Source organism: Astatotilapia calliptera, chromosome 15, assembly GCF_964374335.1.
Source record: "Astatotilapia calliptera chromosome 15, fAstCal68.1, whole genome shotgun sequence".
Classification (NCBI taxonomy): domain Eukaryota; kingdom Metazoa; phylum Chordata; class Actinopteri; order Cichliformes; family Cichlidae; genus Astatotilapia; species Astatotilapia calliptera.
Window position 1 is genome coordinate 17,710,548 of NC_137436.1, and position 19,871 is coordinate 17,730,418.

The 19,871-nt window shown below is 37.3% G+C and overlaps 4 protein-coding genes across 6 annotated transcripts in view; 3 read left to right on the forward strand and 1 right to left on the reverse strand.

The window, feature by feature from the left end:
- katnbl1 (katanin p80 subunit B-like 1) lies at positions 1–5,865 on the forward strand. Of its 3 annotated transcripts, none has more exons than XM_026143510.2 (10): positions 1–189; positions 736–860; positions 999–1,036; positions 1,779–2,043; positions 2,169–2,284; positions 2,381–2,431; positions 2,836–2,925; positions 3,208–3,312; positions 4,629–4,722; positions 5,280–5,865. In XM_026143510.2, the coding sequence occupies exons 2-10, from the start codon at positions 747–749 to the stop codon at positions 5,310–5,312; spliced, it is 906 nt and encodes a 301-aa protein (XP_025999295.2). In that variant the 5' UTR covers positions 1–189; positions 736–746; the 3' UTR covers positions 5,313–5,865. The 3 variants fall into 3 exon arrangements, with proteins under 3 accessions (XP_025999295.2, XP_025999294.2, XP_080145850.1); XM_026143509.2 differs by having other exon boundaries at positions 3–189; positions 733–860; XM_080289724.1 differs by lacking the exons at positions 736–860; positions 999–1,036 and having other exon boundaries at positions 3–189.
- emc7b (ER membrane protein complex subunit 7b) lies at positions 5,329–12,248 on the forward strand. Its single transcript, XM_026143511.2, has 7 exons — positions 5,329–6,777; positions 8,275–8,394; positions 8,489–8,627; positions 9,243–9,323; positions 9,560–9,705; positions 10,849–10,872; positions 12,020–12,248. Exons 1-7 carry the CDS (start codon positions 6,545–6,547, stop codon positions 12,075–12,077), a joined length of 801 nt encoding a protein of 266 aa, XP_025999296.1. The 5' UTR covers positions 5,329–6,544; the 3' UTR covers positions 12,078–12,248.
- Positions 9,801–19,871, reverse strand: part of chrm5b (cholinergic receptor, muscarinic 5b) — a 23,773-nt gene continuing 13,702 nt past the window's right edge. The window contains exon 2 of the mRNA XM_026143507.2: positions 9,801–17,044. Coding sequence (XP_025999292.1) covers positions 15,440–16,972 — 1,533 coding nt within the window. The 5' untranslated portion in view covers positions 16,973–17,044 and the 3' untranslated portion in view covers positions 9,801–15,439. The remainder of the gene's footprint in view (positions 17,045–19,871) is intronic.
- The window catches only part of aven (apoptosis, caspase activation inhibitor), a 42,543-nt gene continuing 40,190 nt past the window's right edge, over positions 17,519–19,871 (forward strand). Inside the window, exon 1 of the mRNA XM_026143508.2 lies at positions 17,519–17,764. Coding sequence (XP_025999293.1) covers positions 17,585–17,764 — 180 coding nt within the window. The 5' untranslated portion in view covers positions 17,519–17,584. The remainder of the gene's footprint in view (positions 17,765–19,871) is intronic.

The window sequence follows — 19,871 nt, forward strand, 5'->3', positions numbered from 1 at the left end:
ACTGCAGCTTTTCTTTGCCAAAATCAATCCCACAATCCTCACGCACCGGCGGTGTATTCATTTGAATGGTAAAACTGTGAAACGCTTGCGATCGTGCATCGAGGGAGTTGCTTTAGTGTTTAACCAGTTTTTCACGTTTTGGATTTTACACATCTGAGGAGCGATCGTAACATCTCACAAAATGAATCGGTTGGTATTCAACTCCGGGGCGTACATGTTAAAAGTGACAACTTTATCTTTGACGAAGACATACGTTCACAAGGCTAACCAGCTAGCTAGCTCGCACTAGCGGCCCAGCTTGTTGCTTTCTACGTCTCCCGTGTTGTCTTGTGAGTTGAGCTAAATGCTAACAGTTAAAGCTAACCTAGACATTACAATGAGATTATAGACATTTATTTTAATGGGAGGCGTCACGAAATGCAACTTTACACCTCTTTTGTCATCGTTTATTTTGACACTTGCAAAGCAGCAAACTTACAGCCCTAACGTTTACAGCATATTATGTTTTTGCGACGTTCAGCCATACGAGCTAATGGGAGCTAACGCCTTTGAAACTAAAATTGAGCATTTTGGTTTAGTTTATCTTGTTTCACTGAGCTAATTTGAGTCAAACTGTTACATCTGGGAGCGTATGCTCTTGACTTTTAGCTGGCCTATTCATAGTTGTGCCACAACATAGTCCTGGCTTTTGGCTCCTTAGCCTCTTAATTATTTTCCAATTTGTTTCTCCAGCAGTGTTCCTTATTATGGCAGCTGGTAAGCATGTTTGGCAACGAGCAGTCCCGAAGGTCAACCACAAAAACTCCAATGGCTTTCTGCGACCCAGCGTGCCTAGTTCTGCTGAGAATAATATGAAGCAGGTATAAGGATATAATGGGAAATACTATGACTAATTGTGTAAACAGCTGCCCATGTGTCTTTTAAATCCTGGTGACTGTGAAGTACAGTTCAGTGGCATTGTAGCAGTAGTGGCCTCATCCCCTATCCTTTTGTTTTAGGTGGATATTATTAATAAGGAAGAATTAGATAAAGACAGGTGAGTCTCTGATCCACATCTGAGGGGGTTCATCAAATTATGATCACTCACTGCCTGTTTCCCACAGATCATCCTTGCATCCACACTAATATGTTTTTTGTTTTTAAGCTGTTTTAATATGAAAGTAAAATTTCCTTTTGTACTAAACCCTCTGTAAACACATTACCTTAACCATTCACCCACACTGGGTCTGTGTACTGGTGTAATTAAGAAGCAGTGGGTTAGTTGTTTTTTGAAAATATATTGAAGAAGGAAAAGCAAATAGTAAGACCAGAGATTTTTTTTTTTTTTTGTTTGCTTGGATCAGTGACAATAGGGAGCTGTCGCAAAGCAAATACAGCAACATATTAGAAGGCTACTGGGAGCCGTCACTGTATGACGCCATGGAAAAGATACACATGAAAAGCACGAAATCATAGAACGTATGTGAGAGTGGCTGTGATATTTTGGCTTCATAATTATGACTGATAAAGAAGCAAACATAGGTGTCTGGGAAATGATGTTGACTGGAGGGGCAGAAACAAAGTCTTGATGTTTAGGGGTCTTAAAATTAACAAATGTCAACATAAAAAACATGTTAGTGTGGATGTACAACCAGTCACTGAACCATTAAAGCATCTTTCATTTACCATTAACCGTTATCATGGTGGCTTTAATTTGTATTTATGTGGGGGGGGGGGGGGGGGGGGTTTAACCTGTGACTGCTTTGCATCTGGCCAATCTCAACTTCTCCATTTGGCAGATTTCAGGTGCATTACAGAGTACACAGTCCAGGAAAAGTGAAGCGGGCGACATCTTGCAAAAGAAAGAGTTGTGGATTGGCGGAGGTGGGCGTAAAGCTGCACCGCAGATCATCAGATGTAGGCCGTTTATGTGACCCCGGCATGGCCAACAAGGAAAATGAGCTGACCTGCTCCGATGATGTCCGGGGCTGTGGATTTCCGGTGAACTCTGCAGAGGCCTCCAAGATGGCGGGGGCCAGCTCCAAGTACAGTGATTTTGCTGAGGTGAGAAACAGAGCTCGAGCCACTGATTGTTTTTATTTCATATGAAATATGAAGGCTTGTTGATTGAAAACTGCAACACTGAAAACACTGAGTTCCATTTTTTTTCATTGTTTGTCTATACATAGCTATCAAAGGACCATGAAGCTATGACCCAGGTTCTTTTTGGAAGAAGTCTTCGACTTAAAGTAGCCCTAACACTATGGCGAAAAAGTGCAAGTGAATTAGTGGCCTACCTAATAAGGTAAAACACTTGTGGCTACTGTTGGTTGATGGTTGTGTTTATTCTGTAATTACTCACAATTTGTCATCTTCACATCACATGTTTGTGGTTTCCCAGAATTCAAGACACAGGTGTGCTGCTTGACTGCTTACCTGTCTTAACAAACAAGTAAGTAATGTTATTTTATTTTTTTTTTGTTTATTTACATTTTAGCTTTTAGTGTTTCAGCTTTACCTCCAGTGACCGTGCTGCACATTCGTCCAGTCAGCTGTTAATTTACAAAGATTGTACAGTTTGTAAGACAATAATTTGTAAAGCAGGAAATAGTCATGTTTTGGTAACAATTCTGAAATTGCAGTATACAAGCATGCATAGTCGCACCATGATACCTATATGGAGCTGTTGAAGCATGGTGGCCTAGTGAAAACCAAACCTCGTGCAGCTCTGACAGCTTGTTAGATTTTTCTGTTGTTCTGCGGTGGACATGTTGGCCATTTTTCTTATTTTTCTTCTTCATGCCTGATTGCTGATGATCACCTCATTTGAACTTGTGTTATCTCCTCTCTCATCAGCCTTCAAACAGAAGCACCATGTTTGTCACTTGGCTGCTGTGTTGACCTCATGCCCCAAGTCAAAATGATCCTCACCAGTAAATATGAAGAGTAAGTGGCAATTCATTCTAATAATATTTATCTTTTTTTTTCTTATGAATCATTATATGAAGGTGTGCTGAGTTTAAAGCAGTTAGATTTGTTGTTTATAAACCTAAAGATGATTGTGTTCTCCTCCGGGAAGTTTAAGCTTGTCTGATAAATAGATAATGAACAGAGGAGAGAGCAGCTAAAGCCTCTTGAAGGAGTCGAGAAATTCCTTTGACCTTTAAATCTCATATGTAATAACATTTTGGATTCAACTAACTGTTTTTGTTTTTTGTTTTCTGACAGACAGATAACTGTGGGTTTACACTGGGTTCAATCCGTCATCAGGAAATGGTGGCCAGAACTTTCTAGAACTGAAAAAAGACTGCAGGACAGTTGTGCAGAAGACAGGTGAGCCCTGTGCGCTTTAATAAACCTAATGCAACCTCCAGAGTTTCAATGTAGATGTTTAAAATCATATTATTTTTCTAGTTTTCACTGTCTGGTGAGTAATTCTAAATAAATCTTGGAAAGTTGGATCAATTTAAAGAAAAAAAGAATGCATGGGGATAAAACCAACAGATATTAAATTTTTAAGATGAATATTTGAAATCCAGTAAATGTTTTTAGTTATTCACTTTTGTTTCGATCTTATGAATATAATCTGCTGAATTCGGGCATGCTAGTTGCCTGTGTTGTCACAGGAAACATCCTGTTGCTTGCTTTCATTTTCTAAACATTTGTCATCCAGGCAGCCACGCCCTTATGCTGGATTTTTTTTTTTCACCGTTTTGATGGTCACTGTAGTGGCTATATTAACTTCTTAAAGTTCTCTCTTTCTCTTATATTTTAAATAACCACACTATAGACGGATGAGTGCCTGCTTTTATGCGTTGTTGTTAGCAACAACGACGGTAAAACCATCGTGTGTCTGCTTTTATTATTTTCCACATAAACCTTTCACAATAAAGCTCAAGATCCTGTTGAGACTTTTCAAAATGAACTGAATCACGTGAAAGAGCAGATTATTTACTGATGAGAATTAAAAAAGAGCCGCCAGTTGCTAAAAAATAAACCTTAGACTCAAACGTTAGAACAGGCTTTTCCCCGCAGCACGCCGTGTAATAAATACTCCCAAAGAAAATGGCGGCTGTTAAAACTTATGTCTAAAAATGTATAGTTTCATACATCGTTAAAACACTCGACTCCAGGTACACGGCTCCCAGCTGGAAACACTTCACGCAAGTCGAGCTGCCCGAGATTCACAGAATTTACAGAAACTGTTAAATTTTTGTGATTTATCTCATTATCGGGACAATAGATGACTTGTATCAGGATATGAGATTTTGGTCATATCGCACAGGCCCTACTGGTATCCTTAAACATTTCCACGAAGACTGTGCCAAGATTGCATCTCTTTTGCACTTTCCATGTATTGGATCAGTAATTAAATCAGATTAGATTAAACTTTATTGTCATTTTACAAGTTCAAGTTTAAGGCACCAAATGCAGTTAACCTCTAACCAGAAATCAGATATCATCAATATGCACAGGACATTAATATAATACCAATATAGGTATAATGCAAATATACAGAATGTGAGAAAATAATAAATAAATAATCAAATAATTACAGTCATGTGATGAATGAATAATAACTATAGCTAATTAAGGTTATATATCATTATCAGTCATTGCCATCAGTAATGTTTGTGTGTTTATTGTAGGAACATGGAAGTCATGAAGCAGCGGCTAAAGGACTTGTGGAAGGAAGGAACCCAATTATGTTTGGTTCCAGGAACTACGGGAGAGCTGGCAAAGGTGAGAACCATCCCTCATAAGGGATTTTTTTTTTTCCATCGTGATATAGGTCAGAGTGAAGACCGCTACTGTTTTGTATGGATTGTTTATACTAAAGCACCACATTGATTTCTTGTTAAAAGTAAATAGAAAATATATAATAGAGCTGCATTAACGTTTTTAGAAATGAGTGTTTTGTCACACTGATATTTCTGTTGCAGAACTGTTTTCAGGCTCCACAGGTGCTCCTGCTGTTATTTCACCTTCTGTTGATCTTAGGTGGATTCAGCCAACCACTCCCATCCTAAAAAGAAAAGACACAGATCCACCATAAGCTTTTGTGGTTGATCTTTTTTCAGTCTTCACATCCTGTTTTATAGTGGGAGGAGAAGAAAATGAAACCACAAAAGATTTGTTTTATTAAATCTTTTAAAAGGAAATGCATTCACTAATTTTTACATGTTTGTAGCAGCTGAAATGTCAAATCAGCATCAAATTAATAGTGTTGAGTGATCCAGTTTATCTGCATTTACTAGCTCTGACGACTTTTCATGTGCTATCTCTGCTTTGTGTTGCAGGGCATCGAGGCTTATCTGTCGCAGCTGCCCTGACAGTTGTCAATGTAGCACTCTTGGGATGTGACCACTACAGTCAATCATGACTATGTTTCGAACTGATAATGGTGCAAGAGAAATAGACCAGTTACTTTTGCTACTTCAAACTCAAACCTCTTAACTGGGACTGAACTTGACAATTCAAACACTTCCCTCACGTTTGAGCTGGAACCTCTGAAGGGAGGGCGAAGAGAGCCTTCCTGGACAGCAAATGACTGCTTCACATTGAAGTGGATTGTCTTTTTTGAGGGGCATGTTTAGTGGACCTCCATGAGACTGGGTGTAATTTCGCTCTATGAAGTGCCAAGGTCTTTGTCTCTCACTACACCACTCTCTTTCATGGAATGCAGATGCGCTTGTGGATGTTGTTGATGTTTTGCATCTTGAGTTCTCCGAAAGAAGGAGCTTGAATCTGCAACAGTCTTAAGTTATTAGAGCTTGCTTTTCTTGTTTTTTCGTTTTGCCTCTTCCTTTGACATTTGACTGTGTAATGTAAAATGTAAAAACAAGTGATTCTTTTAATCATCTTTTAAATAAATTAAAAATGCAATTTTATTGTTTGTTTTTTGTCTTCAGATTATCAAATGGTACTGGGATGATGTCCTGTTAAACTGCAGCAGAAATAAGACCACAGTTTTGTTTTGTTTTTTTGTTTGTTTGTTTGTTTTTTATTGTTTTAACTGGCTAAGCTCATTAAAATTTTGAAAATACCGTTTTGGAATAGTGAATGCCAAAGTAACAATAAAAGTAAAAAGATCTTGCTCACCAAGTTAAAGTGGCTAAACGAGTTTTTAAACATGCTCCTGCAGCGTTAATTTGACCTCGTGATTTATTTTTTTTTAATCTTTATTAAAAATTGATTAGTTTTCAAAGCTGCATTGCTAAACGGAAAAAAGGATCTATTTTATAATTTTTTTTAGTCTTTTTCAAAATTAAAAAAATGTACTGACGTGGGAAACCTTCAAGGAAAATACTTATTCTGCCTCCTAGTTCGATTTAAAATTTCAATGAGTTTCATTTTGAGTTTTAAGAATAAAAGGGAATCTTTGTGCAAAAACGAGCGAGTGGCGCTTCTGGTTTGTACAATAAAGGTTTTTTTTGAAGTGACGTCATTTTCCGCAGAGACAGCTGATTCAGCGAGGCTTCCGCTCCTTCGCTAAACAGCTCTTGACTGCATGTTGGTGGAGAAACGGTGAAAAACGATTTTAGTTTATTAAAGACGAGGCAGTATGTGGCACAGGGAAAGAATACCGCTGCTACTGGCTTTCGTCCAGTCTGTACTCGTCGTAGGGTGGTGTTTTACTGAAATGGAAGCGGGGCCTGGCGCAGCTATGTCGACGCAGACTAACGGAGATCGGTTCAAAATCGAAGGAAGAGCGATAGTTCCCGGAGTGAAAACACAAGACTGGGTCTCCACGGCTAGAGTGCTAGTAGATGGTGAAGAACATGTGGGATTTTTGAGGTAAGAAATATCCATAGTTCATTGGATAACTAGCTAGCATGGTACGTGCTACAATACGTGCTAATGCTACGTAAGTAGCATTAGCACCTAGCCGTTGCTAGCTGGTGGTTAGGGTCAAACTCGAAGTCAAACCCGATAACGACTGCATCTGCCTGTGGCAGATGGCAGGTACCAAATGTTGTAGATCATGCACAGCTTTCCTTTTGTAACTCTTGTCCGAGTGTCAATCAATTAGCGTTTCATTTCAACATGAGGCCTTTTTGGTCCTACTGCAGCGGTAACCACAACACAAAACGTCCACAAGAGACTTGTGTATATATAATCTATTATGTTTCCACAGCTAGCATATGTTTATGAGAAAACACCAGTACTAGCACTGGTTTGCTGCACAAACGTGTGTTGAACATATTATAACATATTACACACATACTCAAACATATTATTAAGCATGTTCTATAGTATTTATTTGTCACGTGTGTAGTAATGGACAAATAAACATAATATATCATGTTATTTAACCCTGTTATCTTTAACCATGTTACCGTATCATCCGTAATAAAATAATCATTCGTGTTCTTCTTAGCTCACAAGGGTTTAATCGATTGTCTTAGCAATAGTTTTAATTATTGTATGACTAGTGTACAGTAGTGTATTTCACCAAAGATGCGAGTATAAATGATGGCTAATACATACATTTGTCTGTGATACAAGTATAAATTCAAGGATATTGGATGGAACACACTTAGAAAGAGATTCTAAGGTTCTTGTTTTTATAAATGCATTATTATTAGCAGAAGAAGTAGTGGCATTAGTAGTGTTGTGTTTTATGTGTCTCACTGTTACATCCCTACTGGCTCTATTAGTATATCAAATTATGTACATAGATTGTGCCCAAAGGAATGATTTTGATGAAGACAAATTTTGTTTACTGTTTTGTTTTTTCAGGCACATAAAGGGTATAGAAGTAGTCACTTTTAACTATGCAACTATAACAAAATGTATTTAAAAAAAATAAGTCTCAGATTATTCATAGAGTTATCACTATATTTTTATTTTTAATAGGTTATTTGCATCACAGAATGTAACAATGCATGTATATAAGAAACTCATAATTTGCGCGTGAAAAGAAGCATAACTAACTTGCTTATTAAGTTCAAATTTCAACTTAATAAGCATACTACTTGAATTCTTAGATACTTATACACCTAATTAGGTGACCTTTGTAGATGTCCCACTTTCAGATATTTAATTGAAAATTTTTATTGACTGGCAAGACCTTTAACGTTTTTACCACATTTGTTTATTTATTTGTCTTAACCATTTGTATTTCTGCTTTAGTAAGATAGTTTGATAATACTTTGCTATTTAGTTCATTCTCCATTTATTTCAGGATTAATATTTTAGACGAACTTTAGGTTGAACTAATATAGGTGTACCTTTTTTTTAAATTATAAGCAGCTGCTGTCTTGAAAAAATTGCTTTATGTTTTTGTTACAGAACCGATGGGAGTTTTGCTGTGAACGATGTCCCCTCTGGGTCGTATGTTGTTGAAGTTGTTACTCCCACCTATAGATTTGAAGCTGTCCGTGTTGATATCACATCCAAGGGTAAAATGAGGTATGGCCACTATAGTGAAAAACACAAAACTTGCAAAAATTAGCGGTTGGCCTGTGGCAACTCTGACCCACTGAAGCAATGTGTGATTTCACAGAGCGCGACTTGTGAATTACATTAAAACGTCAGAGGTAATTCGCCAGCCGTACCCTCTTCAGATCAGGAGTAGTGGACCTCACAGCTACTTTATGAAGCGAGAAACCTGGGGCTGGACAGACTTCCTTATGAACCCAATGGTAAGAAAATGCGTTGATTAAGTGGGAATTGCATGTGTATGTCACAAAAGAAACATTTCCTAGGATCCCACCATTATCCTAATACTCTGATTAAACATATGCTTTCTACCATTTGTACTGTTAGAGTCCATTGGCTGTAGCCCCATTTAGAGAACTACAGATGTTAATTAATTTTGATAAGCTGGTGCACAATATTGACGATAATGAACAGAAGTTTCATGACCATGAAGTCACATTTCCATTCCTTACAGTGACCTTTTTTACTCATTTCTACTGCATATTTTTATACTTATGAACTCTTGAGCAGCTTTCTATCAATCAGAGTTGAAAATAAACCTGATTTATCCCGGGTAGTACAGGCCATCCACTGTCTGACACAAGCTTTTTTTTTTGCTTTTCTTTTTTTTTTTTAGCTCCTTTCCTTTTTAAGGTTGCGTTTTCCTTATGCCAAACTTTTTTTCTTGATTGGATGGCCCACAAACTCAAAAAGAGAATATTGGGCTTCTGTGCTGACAGATAAAACCGTTGAAAAAAAGGAACTGTAAAAACAAGTTGTCAAAGAAGATTGCATCTGAATTTGTTACATGTCATTTAATGTCTTTGTTGCTCCTGCAGGTTATGATGATGGTTCTGCCCCTGCTTATCATTGTTTTGCTACCCAAAGTGGTCAACACCAATGACCCAGAGATGAGAAAGGTATGTTCATTGTGCTGTGTCTCTGAGCTAAATAGAAGAAACAACAGACGTTGTGATGTTTTAAATCCTAACCCTATCCTTGTCTCCTTTTGAATTGCTTATTGTGGTAAAGTGCTAACTGTAACAGATGTGACTGATTGTGATACATTTTTAACATCAGAGAGAACATTGAGTCTGTACACAGCCTTTCTCTCTCCAAAAACAGCTGTTCATTCTCTGCCTCCCTTTCTTTACAGGAAATGGAGCAGTCCATGAACATGCTGAACCCCAACCCTGAGCTTCCTGATGTCTCTGAGCTCATGACCAAGCTCTTCTCTGGCTCCAAAGGCTCCAGCAAGGCAGGCAGCAGCAGCAAAGGCACCAGGCCAGCTGCCAAGAGGAGGTAGTACTGTACATGCCTCCTAAAAATCCACCTAAAAAGAAAAAAGCTTGATTTATGTCATGGAAGCAAGGTTTTAAAGTGTCATTTTTTCTCTCTCTCTCTCTCTCTCTCTCTCTGGGTTTATTGTACAGATTTCATTAATATTAGATGTTTTGAGCACATCTGGATTTCTAATATGCTATTACGAACTGAGCAAAATTTTTTTTTTTTTTCCTAGGTTTTTTTTTTCATACTGCACTGATAACATTTGTTGCGAAAGCTGTTATTCTTAATTTGCGCGATACTTTCTACAGGTGACCCTACTACTCATCAGTCTTTTCTGTGCTAAAACCTCCATTGTATATTTTCCACTGCTGCTACTTCCACTACCTGAAAGAGAGCATATATACACAATTCAGAGATTTTCTTGTTTAAGTAACTTCAGTAATACGACTGTGAATGAAGAGAAATTGAATTTTAAGGCAGATAAATTCTTATTTAAAAACCTAGATAAATAAATTGCCATGGTATATGACAGCTGTGTTTTTATTTCACACCATTCATTTCTTTGAGTGAACACGTGACTTTCTCATTTTATGAATTGTGGTGAACTGTATGGTTAGAATTCACACGCTGTACATTATGTGCCTGAGGTGTAAAAATTAAAATGATAATCACTGGAAGTACAAAGAGAGAAATGTATGGTTGCTTTTTAAAAGCTCTACAAAGTGTAACTGGTTTTACTTTGTAATAAAATAGACATTAAAGTCCATAGTAAAATCATTATTGTAGAATGTGTTAGCACTGGCTGACAGGACGTGTTTTAAAATGAAACAATAATGAGTAATGTTATTAAATATAGAGACCGCTCAGCTCAAGGTTGAGTCACTAGCTTTCTCCTGAACTTTGAGCCAAATATGTTCATCATCAGCATTTATCTATTTGTTGAGGAGATAGTCCTTTTGGCACAAAAGCTCCGTTGTTGCTATGGTTTTGATTTTGGCTTCAAAGTTACCCAGAAGTGAGAAAGAGTGGGTTTTTGTTTTGTTTGCATCATATGCATCTATGCAAGATTATATTTACTGTATATTCCTGCTGTTTCACTGATCAGTGCTTAGCAGTGGTAACACAAAAAGATGAATTACCTTGTCTTCCCTTTTTCAGGGGAAAACATTCTGGCGCATCAAGGTAGGAGAAGCATGTGGGTCAATACAAGCAAAAGAAACAAGTTTGCTGGCTGTGTTCCAAATAACTGCTTAAGCTTTTGAGTCTTAGTGTTATGCACGAGGGCCCGCTGGGCACAATCACTGTCGATAATAACCACAGGGCTCAAAAAATGCTTTAAAGTCAGATCAGATGTTTATGATGCACAGAATGTGTTTTGGTGAGAAGTAGTGAATATAAATATAATCTAAAAGTTATCTCTCAAGCACAGAGTAGACGAAAAGCGTCGTGAATTAGGTCAACTTGCATGCAGTTGCATCTTTTTCCAGGGATACCCCGTCCACAGGTAAATGGAGATGGTGTGACACAATTTAAAATCAGTCGTTTTCATCAAATCGCCTTTTTCCAAGGTTAAGAATGAGTTGCTGTGTGAAGAATGCGCATGACAGCGTCCTGTAGATTACTCATGCTAAATGAGTTAAGTGAAAGCATCAAAATAAAAGAACGCTTGTTTTCCCTAATATTTTCCAAAGTTTCAATCATCACTGTGGCTCTTAGACCAAAGCAATTTAGTTCTTATTTTGACTCTAAATGTTTTATTTAAAAGCTAGAGCTAAACTGCTAAAAACTCATTTTTACCAAATGGGTGCAAATATTAACCAAACACTATTTTCAGCTGCATTTTGGTGTTTTAGGGTTTCACGGTTGCATTTTGTATTTGAGATTAAAGAGAAACTACAGTACCAGAGTTCATTCAGCACATATACAAGCCTATTTCTGCCACTGGAGGGGAAAGGGAAAAAAATGCCACCCATAATTTAAAATTTGGGGTTATCTCAAAATTTTAACTAAAGTTTCATATTATTTTCTGAATTCTGACGTATTTATTTTGAAAGTTTGAGTTGGTAAGTTAAGATCTCGAGATACCGAACTCAAAATTTTCAAACAATGATCCAATATTTTGACTTGTTGGGGACAAAAAATGTTTTTTTTCCAGTGGTGAAAACGAGCTTCCATAAACAAAGGTGAGTTCTCCAGGGAAATAGTTTTTTATTAGTGTTTCAGTGACATCACAGGTCAACTGAGCTTTATCAGACTGTGAAAACGCCGAGTCCTGTTAATGAGATCAGTTAATTAATGGCTTTGTTCTTTTCATGTGGTGTTGCATTAGAGCAAAGAAACTCTCAATGCAGAACAACAGTGCTGACCTGGACTCTTGGGACCAGTAAAATCTCCGGTGACGTCGGGGATTTGTTTAGTGCCATGGCGTTGGTACATGGCACATTTGGGTAGTCAACCATTGGAGGATGGTAACGATTTGCTTCACCTCTCAAAGACGAATTATTGACAAATGAGACCGTCTTCAACATGTCTGTTGGTCATTAAATGTTTGCCTTGAAGTTTGTATTTTACTGTGTATATTATTACACAAAGACACAGAAGTGCAGACGGACAGTAAGCACAAGCGCCTTCACAAAGGAATCTTTGCTGCTATGAGCAGAACAAAAGGCACAGAGTTCAGATCAGAAAGATACATTTAACATTACATCATAATAGACAAAAAAGTGAAATAATTTACAACATCACTCATCTTTTTACAGCAAAAAGAAGACAAGAGGTGTCCATAACAATCTTAATCTCATATTACTAGTGTTAAACTAATGCAACTGTAAATGCACATAAATGTACCGATTAGCCCTTATACACATGATCAAATATCAACAAGATAGAAAACAGAGGAAAAGACATTCACTGAACAATAATATACTGTAAACAATTTACATTCACCATTTGTGAAGTGTAAAATCCGACACAATCTTTGAAATATGTTATTCCTGTTACAGATTTGTTTTGAAATATGTGAGCTTATGCTATGTCATTTATACACAGTGCAAGAGTATAAAGGAGAATTATGAATTGTGTGAGGTTGAAAGGATAGGATCAGAGATTTTGACTCCAGGATATTTTACTAAAAAAGATTGTTACAACTGTAATCAGGCTTGAGACAGGCTTGCCATTGAAGGAGGGGCCGTGGTTGTTGCTTGGGCCACTGGTTTGGAAAGAATACTATTTTATTACCATGTTTGATTTTAAATTTTTATTTGGTTTATTAACCAGTGAACCAGTTGTAGTTGCTGCTTTGCAGCCACTGACAGCTACTTCAAGGTACTTCTGCAAATGTCCCCAAATGCAAACAAATACATAATGTTAAAAAATAATAATAATTCACCGTTTAAATGACAATACAAGACTTTAAAACAGAATGACAGTCGACATTCCTGGAGTTGGAAGTTCAACTAGAGGAAGAGTTACCATCTTTACTGGACGTTTTAAAGTTGCAGTCTTTTCAACACAAAATAACCCATTTTGGAGATGGTTACCATTGCTCCACAATCTCAAGGGAGGGAGGAATTTTATTTTATTTATTTTGCAGGTGTCCCCTTGCAGAAGTTACAGTTCATGTGCAAATTATAAACACAGCTTATTTATTATCTTGTAAATTAGCTATATTGAAAATGATTGTAATCCTGGTGATGTTGGCAGAACTAAGCGCTTTACTCTGTTTACTATATAAACATGTAATAAGCAGGTCACAGAGGATCACAATATAGATGCAAATAGAAAACAGGTTAGAAGTCCAGTAGTAGAAGCTGCTATGTAAACAGATGATAAAGGACAATATAGCTGGGTTTGGAATTATGTCTTCAAATGAAGCTAGGGCAGCTGTGAACAATTTAAAAGTCCTTAGCCTAAAAATATCATCAGTATGGTGTTTAACAGTGTAACTGAATACCTGACATCACTTTTTACAAATTCCTTAAAAATGTAAAGTAAAAGCAGGTTTTGTAGTTAAATGAGCGACTCGATATTGGGGGAACTACAGACATCAGACTTTTATAGTGTTTAACAGTCTCAAAGGATAAAAATTCATTTAAAAATAAATATTGACCCAATTTTGTTTTTCATTCTTACATTGTCAGAAAAAAAGACACATTTTACAATTCATTAATGATTTCCTGCCTGTCCACAGGTACTGAAAACAGAAAACAAGACAAATTAAAAAAAAAAAAAATGTGTACAAGAGATATCAGTGCAGCGTACCAAGAGCAGGTTTTGAGATTGTCTGTGTTACGAACATCTTCTAGTTAACATTTCTTAATTCTTTTTAATAACTGTGGGTCTCGAAAAGCGCTATATAAATGCAATCCATTATTATTATTATGATAAAGTTAGTATGAGTTGAGCAAGCAGTTTACACACTGCCACAAAATCAGACTGGACAAAGGGATTAATAAACACGCATAACAGCGCCTCACCTTATTGATGTAGGTCAGAAAGACTTGATAGAAGACAAAGTGTCTGACACCCATTACATAAAGCCATAACAACCTTTACACGGGATTTATTTCCTTCTGTACTTTTTGTTTCTTCTGCTTTTTTTTTTTTTTTTGCCTTATGTAAATGTCACTTTTTTCTTGCAATAAAAGTGTTGACTGTTTAGTCATAATATATGTTATGTACCATATATTTTAGTGTCTGAGTACATTTAGATCTCAGTTGCAAAGGGATAGCAGTATTGCCCATATGGAGAGGAAGGATATGGGAGTGTAAGTATATCACAAATATTTAAATGTGTGCGCCATTAACTCGTTTTGAACTATTAATGACAGGAGTTGAAAGAGAGATATATCTCATTGCTGACTTTCCTATTCTTGTAACAAAAACAACAACAAAAAAAAAACAACAACTAGTGCCTGTATTACCCACCATACAACTTAACCAAAAACAGTTTTGTCCATGTCACACAGCCATTAGCCTACAGAAGTTTGATAAGATCACTTGTTTCTAAACTCAACACCCCTTAGACATCTAAAATGGACGCTGACTCAAGTGATATGATGTAGCACAAGGCAGTTTATCAGACTTCATACTAGGGCTGTCATGATATCACATTTCTGCATGATTATCGTGACCAAAAAACAACAAAAACAAAGATTCACAATATTGCTATTATCACGATATCTATTAAAAATAGCAATAATTCTATCATTCAAATTAATCAGTAACTTTGTTTATTGTGTCTTTTTTACATTAATTAACCTCACAAATGCATTCAGGTGGCAATAGAGTCTAAATCCATATAACTATACAAAAGCATACAAAAAGAACAAATACACAATTATTTATGATTATCATACATGCATTATTAGCACAATGTTGATATTTCATTTTTTAAACATCACGGACAGCCCTACTTCACGCAGCTCCCTCAGCGGCCATGCAATCTGTAGGTCTGTAATCAGACTTTAATGTGTAGAAGCAGTGGTATATCGCTTCAAGACCGACTAGAAAACATCTGAACCTGTTCGTTAACCTTTAATTATGTGAGAATGTGCAGACACCTTTCTTTCTTATAACAGCAGACGTTTAGGCGCTTCATCAGGCTCAGCTCATTTTGAACCAGCAGATATTTTAACACAAAAATCACATGTGGCACTTCATGCTGAAGAAGACCACTGACTACTGTATATGTCAAGAAAATCCAACAAAGTGGACAAAAGTAAGTCTGGTGTAATATTGCAGGGACACATTAAGTCATTTTATTGTTGACATTTGGGTTTTGTCCACCCCAGTATAGCTTATCCTCACCTCTCCTCCTCTTCCTCCACTGACACAGCAGAAGCATGCGGAACGTCTTCTGGAAGGTCTTGTTGCAAAGAGCGTAGCACATTGGGTTGATGGTGCTGTTGACGTAGCACAGCCAGTAGCCCAGGTGCCACAGAGATGTCGGGATGCATTCGACACAGAAAGTAGAGATAAGCACCATGATGTTGTATGGCGTCCATGTCAGGATGAAAGCCAGGAGGATGGCGCTAAGAGTCTGGGCTGCTTTTTTCTCCTTCACCAGCACCATCCTCTTTCTCTTAGTAATCTGGTTCTTCAGGGCAGTGTCCATGGGTTTGGAGGTGGTGGAGGATGAGGAGGGGGAGGCATTTTTGGTGGGCAGCTCTGCTTCAAGGGGGCATGATGTTGCGCTCATAGGATTTCTGTTTTTACCCTTTGAGCCAAGTTTAAACCTATATGAGATACACTTTTTGCTGCTCTTTTTTTGAGGTGTGGAAAAATACTCATCTTCTGCATAATCAGTCACCTGTCCATTTTTATTAGTTTCTCCACTTCCTGGCTCTTTGAAGGATCCTTGTGGGGTTTCTACTGAAACGTGTTGTTCCTCTTCTTCTGAGGACGTGTAGCTATTAAAAGACGTGATCTGGTCTGCTTTCGCCCATGCCTCATCTGACCTCGTGGTAGTTTTTGTGGCATTACTTTGATTAGATGAGGACCAGGAGGCCTGACTCTGATCTCTTGGCTCTCGGGTGAAATGAAAACATGAACGAATAAGAGTTTTCTGTGGTTTAGCCCCCTCTGGAACATGTTCCTTTGTGAGCCCTTGCAGCTCTGCTAGATCTTTTGTCCGTTTTTGCGTCTCTTTGTAAATCCTGCAGTAAAGAATGGTCATAATAGAGACTGGGATGTAGAACGCAGCAATGGCTGTCCCAAATGTGATGACGGGCTCTGTTAAAAACTGGATTTGGCACTGGTCCATTTGCACTTTTCTCTCTCCTACAAAGTACTGCCAGCACAGAATGGGTGGAGCCCAAAGGACAAATGACACCAACCATGCCAGACCAATCATAATGGCAGCCCTCTTTGGAGTCCTCTTTGCCCTGTATGTCAGTGGCCTTGTAATGGAGAAGTATCTGTCAAAACTGATAACAAGTAAGTTCATAACTGAAGCATTGCTGGCTACATAATCTACTGCTAGCCAGAGGTCACATGCAAGGTTCCCCAGGGACCAGTAACCCATTAGTATATATGTGGTATACAGGTTCATGGATAAAACTCCTATGATGAGGTCTGCAAACGCCAGACTCAGTAGGTAGTAGTTGTTTACAGTTTTAAGTTGACTGTTTACTTTAAAGGACAGCATAACTAGCACATTACCAACTATTGTTATCAGGCTGACAATGGCCGACACCGTGGCGATGGTTATAGCCTCCCAAAGGCTGTGAGGAGCAGCGGAGACTTGTGAAGTGTTGCCAAAAGTACTGTTTGAAGCATCCATTACGGTTTGTTACAGAGCTGTGTTACTGTTGGAAAATATCTCTTTGTAGCCTCATGCGGATTCAGCAGTTACCTGCAATGAAAAGAGAACAGCAATGAGATATAATTACACACAGAGATGTTTTTAATGAGTTAGCACAATTCACTTTTGATCAGAGTGACGGTAGCTTACTTAGATTTTTAACTTGTATACGTAGTTCGTAAAAAGCGTAACAGATTTATTGTAATCTAAGTATAATATTTATACGGTAGAATAAAACATTAGGTTCATCATTATATATGTGTGTGTGCATGTAATGTATTATAAAATTCTATATGTCATTAATAATAATAATAATACTATATATTATAATACATATAATATAATAATATATGCAGTATTTATTTGCTTATAAGTTCTAGTTGACATAGAGTTTCTTCATTAAGAATATATAAAACATTCAAACGTGAAAAGTTAATTGTTTTTATATGGTACTGATAGATATTCATTTAGCCAAATTGAGGCCCGGAACTATCAAATCAAAACAATTTTGCCGTGGGATATCATTGGGTGTAACACCCATTTCAACTGTGAGGCGTCACACGCTCAGCTGTCCGGCCACTGTTGACAGTAATGGAAGGTAGAGTAACCAGAGGCAGTGGGAGAAGAGGTGGCCGCGGTGGAAACGACGGCAACAGTTTTGGTGGTGAACGCCGAGGGAGAGGAGGCCACCACCGCGGGCGGGGTAAACGAGAACATCATCGCGGACGTGGACGTGGAGGAGGCGCCCATGCTGCTGAATTCCATCAGCGGGTGAGAGAGAGCAGGGAATCCGAGTACCCTTACGTTAGTCCCAAACTTTGTTGAAAAATATTTTTGAATCCTGTAGTTTACGTCACTGCGCTGACGCACACATTCACAGATGCTATTGCAAAGCTACATGGGATTACTTCTTCAATTCGGCCTAACTAAAACTCATTTCAGGGTGATAGTTAGGCAGTGTTATAGTTAGTTTGAGCAAAACAATCCCAGCAGCTGGTGCAAACTTTGAAATATAGCTATGTATTGAAATAATGTGCAAACTCACAGTAAGTTTCGAGTCAATATGCATTAGCTGACATGAGAAGTGTGCAAATATAAGCTAAATCCATCCATGCTTATTATTTGTTGTTCGTGCTATCGTCATCTAATAAATCCTACCAGCATGCACTGTATAGAGCTACACTGAGCCCTTTTACATGTGTCAACATTTTGATCAAGCTCTTGAAATTTTTCCCACAGCAATTTAACTTTGTCACTTTACAATCTGCCTGTCGATATGACCCTAGAGGCTGCAGTTGTTTTTCCACTGGGATGTTTAGACAGTTAATGCCCCTGCTGTGGTACCTACAGCAGTAGAAGAGAAACAATAGGGGCTCTGTGATTACAGTCATCAAAATCTCCCTTGGTTCGTTGGAGCTCTTGATTGCAATCATTTTCTCTGTTTTTTTGGTGCATCCATAGCTCTTTGATGATCTTGTTCAGAAGAAAGCACGTTTTTTCCATGGCAGTATTATGAAAAGATTTTTTTTGCAGATGTGTGAGATAGCGGGGATAAATGCGTTACTCAGGCAAACTTAATGAGTTCAGTTTTGACAGTGATGTTTATTCTTTGTTTATACCTTCACCCAATTATGACGCTTAGCTACCAATTATAAATAAGAGCTATGTGCTAATGAACACTTTAAAAAAATTGTCTTTCAATTTGTGAAGCACAAAATGAATTATTATTTCTGTTGCAGGAAAATCATAGTGACAGTACTAAAGGTATGCAGTTTAGACTTTTTAAAAGTTAGAACAATTAGACTTCTTTCCAGACTGTTTTTTTGTTTTTGTTTTTTGTTTTTGCATTGTGATCTATAACACCAAAATTATTCACAGAAACCAGGATTTAAAATCTAAATATTGTGCTTTACATACATTCCCTAGCCAATAAACCCATAACAGACTCTGAAAAGTCTCTTCTGGTACTGGAGGAAAAAAAATACTTGCAGAGAAATTCAATTGAAATGGATGTTTCTATGCACATTTGTCAGGAATTTGCAAACATGTTTGGGATCTGTGTGTTTAGGCAGTCCTCCTGCAGTTTGCTAATAAAAGAGTACTTTCAGTATTAATTTATTGTTGCTTACTTCCTAAATTAATAGTTTAGTTGTGTTATTTTCCTAAAGCACAGGTGACATCTTAAAAATAAACAGATATTTAAATTACTTTGACTAGAAATAGAAACTCAGAAAATCCTCAAAGTGCCAGAGTTTGAATGAAGTTGGCATTTGTTCTTGAAATGGTAATTATAGAAATAGTTGCCAAAATTTTTTCCAGCTCAAAATCTTTTTTCTCCTAATTATTATAATTTTTTTTTTTGGTTTACAAAGGAATGGTCCCCAAATCCCACTGCAATATAAAATCACTTTTTTAGGTGTTTTTGTTTTCTTTTTTTTGTTACGTATTCTGGAACTGGGTTAGATTTAATTCAGAACTGCTTTAATTCTTTGAGATGATTTTGGGTTTGTGAGACAGTTTGTTATTCTACTGGATGCAGCCATCAGTTTGCTGGTGGGAGGCTGCTATACAGTTTGACATTCTTTGCTCTATTATTTTTACATTTGCCTTGAACAGGTTGAATAGGTGTACCCAATGAAGTGGCCGATGGATGTGCTACATATAAAAATGTTGTAGCAAGATGGATGCAAGAAATTTTCAGAGTATTGTTTATTTCTGTCCTAAGTTAATCATTTTCTTTAACCCAGCTCACCAATACTCCATTTAAATTGGTTAAAATGAACAGGTGGATAAAAGTATGTTTCAGATTAAGATGTTCTTCTGTTGCGTATAAGAATTTGGATCAGAGGACGCTCAACTTGAGTCTCTTAGCTGACAG

Bases quoted from the DNA above. Each gene is read 5' to 3' on its own strand.
- katnbl1 (XM_026143510.2), top strand. From the start codon at position 747: ATGGCAGCTGGTAAGCATGTTTGGCAACGAGCAGTCCCGAAGGTCAAC. The intron at 1,037-1,778 runs GTGAGTCTCTGA...TCCATTTGGCAG, and splicing joins GAAGAATTAGATAAAGACAG to ATTTCAGGTGCATTACAGAG. The intron at 2,926-3,207 runs GTAAGTGGCAAT...GTTTTCTGACAG, and splicing joins CTCACCAGTAAATATGAAGA to ACAGATAACTGTGGGTTTAC.
- emc7b (XM_026143511.2), top strand. From the start codon at position 6,545: ATGTGGCACAGGGAAAGAATACCGCTGCTACTGGCTTTCGTCCAGTCT. The intron at 8,395-8,488 runs GTATGGCCACTA...GTGATTTCACAG, and splicing joins ACATCCAAGGGTAAAATGAG to AGCGCGACTTGTGAATTACA. The intron at 9,706-10,848 runs GTAGTACTGTAC...TCCCTTTTTCAG, and splicing joins AGGCCAGCTGCCAAGAGGAG to GGGAAAACATTCTGGCGCAT.